This window comes from Sinohyriopsis cumingii, chromosome 10 (assembly GCF_028554795.1).
Source record: "Sinohyriopsis cumingii isolate HCF-2022 chromosome 10, ASM2855479v2, whole genome shotgun sequence".
Classification (NCBI taxonomy): Eukaryota; Metazoa; Mollusca; class Bivalvia; order Unionida; family Unionidae; genus Sinohyriopsis; species Sinohyriopsis cumingii.
In genome coordinates this window covers 64,189,936-64,204,242 of record NC_142970.1, presented here as the reverse complement: position 1 = coordinate 64,204,242, position 14,307 = coordinate 64,189,936, and the positions used below count along the sequence as shown (strand labels likewise).

The window sequence follows — 14,307 nt, the reverse complement described above, 5'->3', positions numbered from 1 at the left end:
ACTAAATTCTCAAACACTAATAATTTTATGTCAAAATATCTACATGATTCAATATGTTAGAAAATGTAAGGGGGGGGGGGTGATTTTACGAAACTAATCGGTGCAGTTATAAAGTCTCGTGCATTTGACCTTTGACCGCATCTGCTAGAAGTTGGATATTTGCTTGGTGTGACAAATATCTTCCCAAGGCTTGCTTCCCGCATTCAACAAGCAATACATAAAAAGGAGACGTACATACAATCTGCCACCAGGCTAGATTTATTACAGAACTAACAAACAAATGGTTATATCTGGCGGGAAATCGAATTCTCACAAAAGTCATGACGAGAACCCAGCAGTGTATTATTACTTTGAGATTTACAGACATGCATTGTATAATTAGACCATATAAACAAATTTTCGCCTTGATATTTTCAGATATACTGCTAATGAAACTTTATCATCCGCAGTGAGTCTCAAATGCACATTAAAAATCCTCTTAAACAGGAACGTACAAGATTAAATAACATCTACAGACATGTGCCCGCTCTCTAAAAGTTACGTTCTACAATAATGGGGTGTAGGAAAACTTAAAAATGCATACTTAAGGAAGGTTATTGAATACTATCGATGACCAGATTTCTCAAGCAGGTTAAATCGTAATGGCAACTAGTTAGCTGTAACAATAACAACAACAATAAGAAAATCAACAACAACATTAATAATAATAATCATAATCATAATAATAATAATAGCGGTGATATTGATTATGATAGTAATATTAGTAGTAGTAGTAGTAGTAGTAGTAGTTAGAGAAGATGGAAAAAGGAGTGAGGCTCTTCAAGATCAAAGAAACATTAATCTACTTTTAATTTTATTACAAACTTTTATATTCATTTTGCTGCCGTTTGGCTTGCAGACCCTGTCCAGCTGCTCCAGTTATTTGACTCTGGAAAATACAATGAAAACAACACGGCCCTGGTTTCAAAAACGATGGATATACTGAAGACAATGTATTCTCTCTCTCTCTCTCTCTCTCTCTCTCTCTCTCTCTCTCTCACACACACACACACACACACACACGCACACTCCAAAATGACTATATTACGTAATTGATGCTATTAGACCATAACCCTATTGGAATTTGTATGTACACATATATGGGGGGATAAGGCACGGGATGAAACGTGCATATGCCATTACTATGAATAATGGATACTCTATGAAAACATGCGGAACTACTACGGCTTGTCCTTTCCTTCAAGTACTTATATCTACAAATATGCTTTCGTGTATATAAAATGGAGCGCAGATCATTCTTGAAGATAGAAAATAAAATAATAAATATAAGCGATTTCGGAACAGTTGGAAGAACATATTGTCGACCATGTATGTATCTGTGTATGTGTGTATATATGTATGTATGTGTGTGTGTGTGTGTGTGTGTGTGTGTGTGTGTGTGTGTGGACGGATGGATGGATGGACGGATGTTTGTTTGCATATATGCATGCATAAATGAATGTATGTACGTATGTTTTGTATGTATGTTTGTATGTATGTATGCATGTATGTATGTATGTATGGATGGATGGATGGATGGATGGATGGATTTATGGATGGATGGATGAATGGATGAATGGATGCATGGATGGACGGATGGATGGATGGTTGGATTGATGGATAGATGGATGTATGTATGTGTGTTTGCATATATGCATGCATGCATGCATGAATGTATGTATGTATGTATGTATGTATGTATGTATGCACGTACGTATGTATGTATTTATGTATGTATCTATGTATGTATACGCACATATGCACGTAGGCAAATAGGTAGACACAGAGACATTTTGTATTTCGCAAAGTGTATGTCTGTGTATGTGTGCATATAACTATGTAGCAACGTAGGTACATATATGGTTTGCATGTATAAATACATATGCAGTGTAATCCTATATAGTTTGTATGTGTGTATATGTATGTATGCATTAATTTACATATAAATGTATACGTATGTGAATTCGTGCGCACGCATGCTAATGCTGCGATATGCTTTTACAGCAATTCTAAACGATCAAACACCTTTTCTTTGATTCAGCTATACGGACTCCCAATTGAACAACATCGTGTATAATGAGACACTATAGGCCATATTCCAAAGCCGAGGGGTTTGCGTTGTGAAGAATTTCGATTGCACCGGACAAGCGACGAGTGTGTACCGGACATTGGACGGATCCTGCAATAACTTGAATCATCCAGAGTGGGGCATGGCTTTTAGACCACAAAGACGCTTGCTAAACCAACAATATGATGGTAAATAATCCGTACCTATTAACGTTTATTTTGCTGTATGTCTTTCTTTACATGTATGTATCTGCTCTATTTATGTCATCTTTAATTACAAACCATTTCTCGTTTGTCCAATACTTTCTTTTCTCTCTCTCATTAACTGCTTCTCTGTCTATATCTGCATGTATTTATATAGTATACGCTGCAATATTATATTGAATTTCATGATTTCTTACAAAATAAAAGGACCGCTCCGGTGGCCTAGTGCTCATCGGCCTCGGATGCGGACGGTCGTGGGTTCAGTCCCCGGCAGAGACTTACCAAAGTCTGCGGCATGATGTCCCTGTGCTAAACATCACTATAAACTGCCATATGTATGCATAGTGGCGATATGACTGCAATATGGTTAAAGCTACGTTAAAGATTAAAATCATATACAAACACAAAATAAAAGATGTAACATTCATATCATTATTGAAATTATGCAACCTGTTAAAATGCACCAATACTTTTAATTTCAGATAATAGAAATATGTGAAATATTTCTTACAGTCATTTATATGAATCAATCATCGAAGTATTAAATTAGAAATTTTCAATTACCAGATGGAGTATCGAGTCCGCGAATCCATACTGTAAGCGGAACGGGAACTCTGCCCAACCCAAAAACCATCAGTAACGTAATTCATGCTAACAAAGGCACTTCAACGACTTTGGATCAGAAGATCTCGCTTCATATTTCCAGTGGGGACAGTTTCTGGACCATGACATTATCTCTACACCAGTTTCCACAGGTTATACCTGTACTTTTATTTATTTATTTATTTATTTATTTATTTATTTGATTTTAGATCCACTGTCAAGTGGTTTTTCGCTTGTCCGTCTCTCAGTTTGTGCTTTAATCTACATGCCTTTGTTCGATTGTTCTTTTATACCTTGATATTCAACATGAGGTACCACTTTCGTTGAGGGTGAATAATAATAATAATAATAATAATAATAATAATAATAATAATATTATTATTATTATTATTATACCTTTTATTGTAATTATTTTTATTATTATTATTATTATTATTAGTATACCTTTTATTGTAATTATTTTTATTATTATTATTGTTATTATTATTATTATTACCATTATTATTACTATGCCTTTTATTATAATTATTATTATTATTATTATTATTACCATTATTATTATTATTATGCCTTTTATTATGATTATTATTATTGTTATTATAATTATTATTATTATTATTATTATTACCATTATTATTATTATTATACCTTTTATTATAATTATTATTATTATTATTATTATTATTATTATTATTATTATTATTACCATTATTATTATTATTATACCTTTTATTATAATTATTATTATTATTATTATTATTATTATTATTATTATTATTAACTCATGTATGTTACTTCTTAAAATTACGATGTTCTTTTGTTATGCACTATTATATCTTTTTGTAACGCATGATGTATGTATCATGGGTTAGTAGCCTATATTGCAAATATACACTATTATGATTATTATCATTATCAATACAGGGAATATGCTTTAAGGAATTAGATAGGTGATAAAATATTGAACAGTAATTTCCCATCTGATCTTCGTTATCAATTTCAATACATGATAGAAAGCATTATGTCCATTAGTTATAACAAAATGAATGTAGTTAAAGACTCAAATACATGAACAAAAATTTCAAGTAAATGTATTCCAATTGTTTAGTATTGTCGCTACCTACTTGACTTATGTTGCCTTTTGAAATTAATATCTGAACTCGATACAACTAACACACACTGCAGACGGATTTGATTCCAAGTCGAATAATATCAAGTGAAATATCTAACTGCACTGAATGACATTGAATCCTCTGTCGATTGGTCTTGCAAACTATGAAAGATGTCGAGTGCATTAAGACTGTCAACCGCTAAGTCACATGATAAATAACAACATAATACAATGGTTTGGAAATCTGAACAGCGGTACTATTAGCAAAGACTTTATATAAATTTTTGCATTGATTCCGATTCATCGATGTTACCTGCTACAGATTTGATTGTTTCATTTGCAATACCTATACATTGGCATGTGTTTGTAGTGTTCAAATTCCTTAAATTATTTGCATCTAGCAAACTATATATGATATTTTCCTAGAAAAATACCATTTTTTTCTAGTTTTTCTTGTCCATCTATGAAAATCCGTGTTTTATTTAGATAAACAAATATGATAGATGATGGTGAGGTTTTAGAGATACAAAACTTTGCACGCGATTGTTATGAAATGCAAGCATCAGCTGAGATATGAGTTGATGATACTGAATCTGTTTAAAATTTTAACAGTGTATATCTTCATAGTGGTTTTGACGACCAAGGTATACGACAATTTTATACAGGACATGACAATATTGAAAGAATGGAAACAAAATTAGAGGATCTTCTTATAACTTCTAATGACAGATATAGCTTTTGTCCTTGTCAATAGCTGTAGACAACACATATGTCTTGAGGTATTACGGATGAAGCATACCTAAATTATGGAGTAACATCAGGTGATGCACATGAATTAAAGATAAAAAACATATGCAGAAAAAAGTGATAGTAAACACTCTTATGGCCCAGTTCAATAGTAACTTAAAAATGGAATCTTCTTCTTTTCATCAGTGTGCTGTTTTTGGACTATATTTAGTTCTTTTGTATTCCTTTATTACCTGTGGTGAAAGATCAACTCAGAGTTTGCTTCAAATTGGGTAAAATATAATTTTTAGGCTTAAACGGTCTCCCAAAACTTCCACTATAGATGTCCTAATGTCTGAGGAATCTGTGAACCATTCACCTTTTTACTTTTCCATAAAATACCTTGCTATCTTTTAGTAATGTTGTACTTCATGAAATAGTATTTTTTTTAAAACAAATATCCTTACATGTTCGTTTAAAATGTGTGTTCTTTTTCGTAAACTTTCTTGCAAACGCATATTTTGATAAATCATCCATTGTTGTACTGCATCCATTGTTTATCCTTGCATATGCTTCCGTGCATATAGCTATAACATGTTGGAGTTGTGGGCTATTTAGAGAGCCATTTTTCAATTCAATGTATTTTGGTTTCTTTTTTCTCCTTAATTCCTACAATATTTTGTTTTTATTTTAGTACTTTCTTTTTGTTACAATACACAGACTTTCTTGACCGTAGAAAAGGTGACTTCAGTAGCTGAATCTGCTGATTTAATAGCCTCTGGTATTATCATTTATATAGACGCAGCACACGCAGATCGTACTTTAGTCGGATAAACTGACATTAGGCGGTATCAAGAAGCCAAAAAAGACCACATGGGACTAATATTTCCAAAAACACACCGCTCTTTCTAAATCAGTCTAAACGAGTTAAGGTTTAATTCGAAGTTTGTTATTTCTAGAATTGCCTTGGCTTCATTTGCTTCATATACAGAGAAACCACGTGATTTTATAACTCAATATATGTTTTCCATAAATTCCATCCCTTTGAAATTGATGCATTTGGCTAAACCTCATAAAGATTATGTGATCTTTAAATGTGAATTTAGCCTCAAGGAACATTTTTCATTTACCCACACCAAATAAGGAACTGTATCCTTTCTTCACATTCAACCGTTTAAAACATGTTGGTACTTCGATAATGTTATGGTCATTGAAAGCAATGTGTAATCTGCATCTTGCTTGAAACAATGAAATAGACAATTCATGTTGCTTGAATTATTATCCTGTATGTCGTCAGTACAGCTAACTTTGATCATACGTTTATCCAATCAAATTATAAAACATCATCTCTTGACACCGACGATATTGCTTACGTGGTAATTTCATGAAATGTCTCTCTTCAACTCTCATTGTTGATGTATTCAATGCAAGGTAGTTTTCAGACATTATTTAAGATTTATTAAAAGTAAAGTATTGTTCGTACTCTAAATGTTTCGACATTCTACTCGTATGTAGGGCCTAGCTACACTTTTTTTAATTTTTTGCAATTTCTACAGTAATCGCGTTGAATCAGACTGGAATCGTAATTTATTCTCTGGAGTCCGTTTGGAACATTGTTTTATTCGAATTTCTCAGTTTATCAGCTTATTTGCTGTGGGTTGAAATATGTGTTGTTGTATTAAATTTCATTAAAGTCATATCTCTCAATTTGTATTCTACTGTTCATTATTTTCAGGACTTAACGGTGCCACATTGAGCTGCTGTGAAACGAATCCTGCAAACGTCGATACGTAAGTGCGATTTAAAGTTTCATGTTTTGGATCGGTATGTTAAATATGTCACCAACATACTGATTACCTCTTTATCTCACTCTCTCTCTCTCTCTCTCTCTCTCTCTCTCTCTATATATATATATATATATATATATATATATATATATATATAGCATTGCAAAATGTTTGTGTTATGATGGATCGATAGTTTATTTCGACTTTCATTGCATAAAGACAAGACAGTAGTTAGTCGGACTGTGGTTTTTTTATCTCGATTTGCCTTGGAATTTATAAGACGGTACAAATTCAGACAAGACAGTGGTTTTGCTTAAATATATGTAGTAAAGTGTACCAAAAATCACCAAACACAAATATTATTTACAAAGCATCGTTCGTTTCAAACAACAGGGTGAAGTGCGCTCCGATTTACGTACCCAACGGCGATGGTTTCTTTGCGAATGGCACCTGCATGAACGTGCCACGTTCAGCACCGGCGTTGGAGGGGAATTGCAATAAGCCTAGTAAGTATCAAACTTCTACAAAACTATTACATTTTCAGAAGGTTATAACTATGGGTTAAATTAGTGGTAACATGCTTCATAAAATACAAACTTCAGATGTTATGAATTTACAGTTTTCCTACTTTACTAATTTTCGTCCATTGTATGCTTATTATAAACCACTCATTTCAGAATAAAATGAGAACTGATCTTTCAGTAGACACATTCTTAACCACTTCTTCAAGCTATGAAATTGAATTACCGATGAACAATTTATGTTTATGAAAATGTCGGAAATTGATATCACCAAAAATAACTGACAATAGAGTAACACGATGGTCATTTATAAATAATTTAGTCGTAAATGGCCATTATTTTCTTCGAAACATTTCCCTGAATTTCACAAATATTTTATGAAGTCTCACAAACATAAGCTCCACTTTTATAAACATAGTATGTTTTCCTATATATCAAAAATTCAGGGAATCAAGACGCCTCCATCGCCTATTTTGTTTCAGCATGTTAAGACATCAAAAACATACTCAAAATTTACGGACTAAGTAAGTTTGATGTTGCTTTGTTGAACCAGGTGAATGTAACACACACAGACACACACACACACACACACACACACACACACACACACACAGACACATGAAGCGTTGTCAGAATACATGGTTATCAACATTTTCAATGTTACGGTTATCAGATGACTAGACAGTACTTTTCTCAAAATCTTTTCATACACAATCTCACTAATTAATAATTTATTGCTGCTGGATCTAGACAATAGGAGAAAACATATGTATTTCTGTATTTATTTACATCCGGACAAAGACAGCAAGTGAACAAGATAACCTCATACATCGATGGTTCCAATGTGTATGGTTCCTCAGCGGCAGAATTAATCAAGCTACGAAACCCAAGTTTGTCTTGCAATCATTCTTTCTTATCAAAACTAGTCTATTGTGATTACGAATATATGGAATAGAATAGAAATAAAAGTTATATTCATTGTAAACCTTTCCCATACTCAAATCAAATGTAAGATTGATATGATGTAATCCTGTTGAACATCAATTTATACATGGTTCGAATTATAATGACATCGGGCGAAACATCCTATTTGTATCAAAATATACGCCGAGCCTCATTCTCTCAGGAGACCAGGCCTAAACAAAGGAGCATGCTTTTGTGGCTCACGGAAGATCATTGATACATTCATTCCATATTACGTGATCTAATAAAAGATGTTATTATTTCTTTTGATGAAATAATGAGTCTAAACAGAAGTATTTTATTTGATTTCAAGATTTTCCTGAGTATATGGCTGTCACAGACGGAAACAACCTTCCTGCAAATAATGACACTTCGGAGTGTACTTTGACTGTGACAGGAGAGAGCTGTTCCATTGCTGGTAAGTTTATAGCAGCCCTACCTGTGGCATGCGACCACCTCTATTGAACAGTGAATACACATATATAGCAACGCATGCTTAGAACAACCGCCTTTATATAGCAAATATCTATATGAAACGGTATGTAGGCTTCAGGAATTCATTATACCTAAGAGAATGGAAAGCTTTATAACTTATTATTCATATACAGTGAGGAATAAAGTAACATCTATGAAATTGTACGTATTAATGGACGCACTGCTTTGTTTCTGTTAAAGAATAATGCGTTATTCCTTTCCAAAAACGCGATGTGTAAACTGGCAACTTCCAGGAAACAAGTATGTCGTTATCAATGCGTTGTGGTAGTTAATTGCAGGACAAAATTACTATAAAACATTACAAACACATCGCAAGATAATCACATATTCATTTTTAATAGCCAATTACATCGGCTTAAAATCAAATTTGATTTCATGTTATAAAGATAAAAATATGTTCAACCCAGCCGAACAAAGACGAAAAATCTTCGTATGTGACAATTTCAATGTTCGATATGGCCAGACACACGCATGCAGACAGACACTCACATTTATCCGAATGTTGATTATATATTATGTTTTAATGTTGAATTTATATTATCATAAAGTTGAAATCCCTTCAAGCTCAAATACTCATACTGTCATCCACAGGTGACTCCAGGGTGAATGTTGTGCCCAGTCTTGGCTCCTACCACACGCTATTTGTACAGGAACACAATCGTATTGTGAACCTTCTCAAAGGACTAGGGTGGACAGATCAAGAGGAATTATTCCAGGAGGCCAGGAAAATAAATATCGCCCAGATTCAGCACATTACATACAATGAGTTTCTTTCCTGGCTCCTAACACGTAAAGTCATGACTGACAACAGCTTAATCATTACTGGCGCTAGGGCCAGTTACTTTACAGGCTATGACCCTACAATAAACACTGACATTGCCAATGATTTTGGAATAGCATACAGGTAAATAGTTTTTATATACCTGTTCTGTAGTATATGCATAGTTTCACTGTTTCAACATTCCTTTATACTGTTTCGCCGAGTTTCCTGTTGATAAAAAATTTTCCATCGAGTGGTATATCAATGATACAGCAGACATGCTATACATATATCATATTTATATTACATATAAATACACATAGTTGCCCTTTCAACGGAGTTAAAAAATACCCAGGCAACTGTGTATTGACGGAGTGAATGAACTTCTCACATCCTTAACTAGAGTGCCCACTTCAAAACGTAGTTATGTGCCTTTTTCTTGCTGTTCACAATCACCTTTTACAAACTGATAGGTTGATTGTTCTCTTTCACGAGTTTCTATTTTTATTGACGCTGAAAAATTCAAGATAAGACACACTTAAGATTTAAACATAAAAGCTAGATTTCATGAAGGATGTATAGAACTACAAACAACGGCTTGCTTCTTGTACTCTGAACGCACAATAACTCAAACTATGGCGTATGGGAGTTAGTGTGTATTATAAACTAAACGAAATGACAATCCATTAATAACTAATTAAAATAGTTTAATATATTTACAGTTGATCTAAGTAATTATTCTGCTCCAATCAACATTACTAACAAACATAATATTGCTAGAGCGATGGATGTACAAGTGGGTGGATGGATGAATTCATGGATGAAATGATGGACAGGCAGAATAAAGTATTTATAGTAATATATATATATATATATATATATATATATATATATATATATATATATATATATATATATATATATATTCTATCCATATCGTTTAGAATTGGACATTCCTGGATACCGAATCAAATGAAGCTACATACAGATTCTCCGGAAACGTCAGATATCAATGACCCGGATGTTAAAAACATTGAGGACACGTATCTAAATCCACATATGCTTTATATGAGGGCAAGAACCGGGGCCAATCGATTGGTAAAATGGTTGACAGAAACAAAATGCCCTCGCACCGACAGGTACATCTCTCATTGAATCTCTCTCTCTCTCTCTCTCTCTCTCTCTCTCTATATATATATATATATATATATATATATATATATATATCGTTTCCATGTTCATGTTCGTATTTTAAATAGAAACTGACAATCAATTGATATTGCATCTAACCATATTTATGTGTATCATCTGTATATTTTTCTATCTTCCATCAGAGAAGTTATGATGGGGTTAGAACAAATTTTAAATGTTTGTGATCCCAGAACGAGACATTCTAACGGGTCAGGGACGGAGATAATATACATTAGAATCAGAGGACGTATACACATGCATGCATTAAGATATAAATGGAAAAATAAAGAGCCAAAGACATGGTTGTATATTTAAATTAAATTATAGGAAGACCTTGAACGATTTAATCGGGATAAAATATCTCGAATAGTGTTTTGAGTATGTCAACTGCTGCTTAGCTTTAAGACGAAATGTAAGTTTCATTCATCGTGCGGCATAAATTAGGATTCCGGGATATTTCACAAAATATTCTATGATAAATGCAACAGTTTTGATTCCTCCTATAATGTTATATCTTCTGATCATAGGATCTGCTAATTAGGTCACTGCAATGTCTCTCTTCAATCTCCTTATTGAATGAATTATGACCATGAAACCTGTATATATGTTTAAAGATTAATGGAAGATGGAGCGAGGAACAAGTTGTTCTTGAAGAACGGTGTAAGTTTCGACCTGGCGGCCCTAAATATAAACAGAGGGAGAGATCATGGACTTCCTCCTTACTGGAAATACAGGATAGACTTATGTGGGGAAACCCTGACTGATCCAGGCTCTTGGACGTCTCTGACAAGGCACGATAACGTTACCATAGCTCTCTTGAAAAGTGTCTATAAGTAAGATAAATACTCTTTACATACACACACACACACACACACACACACACACACACACACACACATCAAAGACAAAAACATTTACGCTGCGTATTCACTAAGTTAATCCAATATGTGCACAACAATATGCACATTTCTAATGACTTTACTATAGAAGCTAAATGCATGCTTGGCAATATACATATAACTTCTCTGAATGAATAACTACTTTACTAAGAGATGAAACAATTACTTTCAAAAATATTCCCAAATGTTTATTTCATAGTCAAATGTGTATTAAAGGTATCTAAACGGTACATAAATCAGTCAGGGGCAAACTGTAGACAACCTATTGTGAAATAAGAGTTCTCCATTACCGACGTATTAAATTATATGAGTCACCTCTCCAGTAGCCTAATGGATCGAACGTCCACCTCAGTTTCGGAAGATGGCTTTCAAACCCCGGCCGAGTCATTTCAGAAGCTTTTCCAAAATGGGACTAACAGCTGCCTCGCTAGACGCTCATTATTGAGAGGTTAGTGCTAGCACTGGTTGGACTGGTGTCAGGATAACATGACAGGATGGAACATTATTCTACGTGTCTGCGGCATGATGCCCCAATGCTAGATATCACTACAAACTGCCACATTGCAGACATCGTAGCGACATGCCTGACATATTGTTAATGCTAGCTACGTTAAATATCCAAATCACACACATACATTATACTAATCGGCAAACAAGCTCGGGGAAATCAAATTAATCCTTAGCGTATAGGACACACGCAACTGTTAGGTAACACAAGAATGGATAAATTTGACCAGAATGTATACATTGCCATGTTAATACAAAAGACGACGCGTTCTTGTGGAAGTGATCAGGTTCCATCATGTAACACATTTGTTTGTTTCCTTTATATTCTATTCTGGACGATTTACCACAACATAAAACTTTGAAATTTTCGAAGGAATGCGGTTTCAAATAAGGAAATTTAATCGTCTATTTTAAGAACTGTATGCATTTTTAAAGTTATCGTTTATATTCTATGTCATTTACATAACTTTAACATCTCTACATTTTAGCTCTGTCTTTATATAGTATATATTTGTGATTTTCTGTGAGGCATTATGTGTCTAATGTATTAATTATTTTTGCAAATACATATCTGCACATGTTTACAACCTGCTGACGTTCCTTTTGCCATGATATATATTCGGTTAGGTTTGGAGTGAAGAGAGCATCAAAGTCAAGTGAACCTGATCCATTTCCAACACCACTGCTGCTTGAGTGCTTACATCCGGTATTGCCTTCACTAACTGATGTTATTAATACCTCTCTTTCATCCGGGGAATTCCCATCATTTTTCAAAACTGCCATTGTAAAGCCTCTGCTAACGAAACCAACACTAGACCATAACGATTTAAATAACTACCGCCCAGTTTCTAATATCCCATTCATATCAAAAATCTTAGAAAAGGTTGTTCTATCCCAGCTTGTATCTCATCTAAATTCAAACAGTCTTTATAGCAATGTACAATCTGCATATCGACCTTGCTACAGTACTGAAACTACTCTTCTAAAAGTAGTTAATGACATTCTCTCTGTGTTGGATAGCAGTAAGATTACAGTCCTCACCCTCCTTGATTTGTCTGCAGCATTTGACACTATATACCATTATATACTACTTCACCGTCTCCAGCATGTATTTGGCATTCATGATACAGCCTTACTGTACTTCAAGTCCTACATGGTCAGCAGGACACAAATTGTATATGCAACTAGGTTACACTCCAGCCCAGTTGATCTATGTTGCGGTGTTCCACAGGGGTCTGAACGTGGACCTGTTTTCTTCATTCTTTACACACAAGCGCTCTCAAGTGTCATAGATCATCATCCAGTGTCTCGCCAATTGTACGCTGATGACACCCAAATATACAAATCTAGCCACCCCACTGAAGTTTTTGCTACCATCCAAGGTGTTGAAAGGCGCATTTCTAATGTGAAATCATGGATTACATGTAACAAGGTCCAGATGAATGATGATAAAACTGAGGCCATTCTGATCACAACACAAAGACTTTCTCATTCACATCCTTTACCTCAAACAATAAATAGCAGCTACGCCAACATAAAATTTACACAATCCGTATGAAATCTAGGTGTTACTCTGGACAGTACTCTCACATTCCAACAACATGTCATGAACATATGCTTGGCTGCATACCTTGAGCTGAGATGCATCAGCGCAATTCGCAAATATCTTTCAGTTGATGCCACTAAAACACTTGTGTGTTCATTAGTACTTTCAAGACTGGTCTATTGTAACTCACTCCTGTTTGGTTCATCTCAATGTCTTCTCCAGAAACTTCAAAAAGTTCAAAACACTGCTGCTTGGATCATACTTGGAGTACCACGATCAGATCACACCTCCCCGCTGCGCTGTACCCAACACTGGCTATCCATTCGATCCAGAATCAAATACACAATTTGTTCTCTGCTTTACGTTTCACTGTCGGACTCTAGTCCAACATACCTATCCAATCTCACCCAAGTGTATACACCAGCAAGATACTTACGCTCCTCTTCTGACAATCGTATATTCATTATTCCCACTATGAAAACAAAGTCATATGGACAGCGTTCTTTTGTATTCCAGGGCCCAGCAACGTGGAATGAATTGCCCACTGAACATAGACACAAAGAAACAGCAATCAGATATCAGACGACTCTCAAAACTCACTTATTTCGACTGCAAGAACAAAATTAAAGACCTAATAATGTTTCCTACCTGAAATATTCTCAACATGTTTTTAATTTTTTAATGTCTTTCTAATTTAATGGTGTTTGTTTTTGTAATAATATTATTATATTTATTTTTGATATTATAGGTGTTGTCTAATGTTGTAAAGCGCTTCGAGCTTCTAAAGATTAGGCGCTATACAAAGTCCTCATTATTCTTATTATTATATGTAGATCTTTTTTATTTACACCTGCATATTATTTCACCTCTTGATTTATACAGATCACC

The 14,307-nt window shown here is 34.1% G+C and overlaps 1 protein-coding gene across 1 annotated transcript; it reads left to right on the top strand.

The window, feature by feature from the left end:
- Positions 1-7,855: 7,855 nt before the first annotated feature.
- LOC149790273 (chorion peroxidase-like) lies at positions 7,856-11,304 on the top strand. The gene is made up of 5 exons (XM_089973189.1): positions 7,856-7,948; positions 8,335-8,439; positions 9,108-9,420; positions 10,221-10,415; positions 11,082-11,304. Exons 2-5 carry the CDS (start codon positions 8,349-8,351, stop codon positions 11,302-11,304), a joined length of 822 nt encoding a protein of 273 aa, XP_089829315.1. The 5' UTR covers positions 7,856-7,948; positions 8,335-8,348.
- Positions 11,305-14,307: the final 3,003 nt, after the last annotated feature.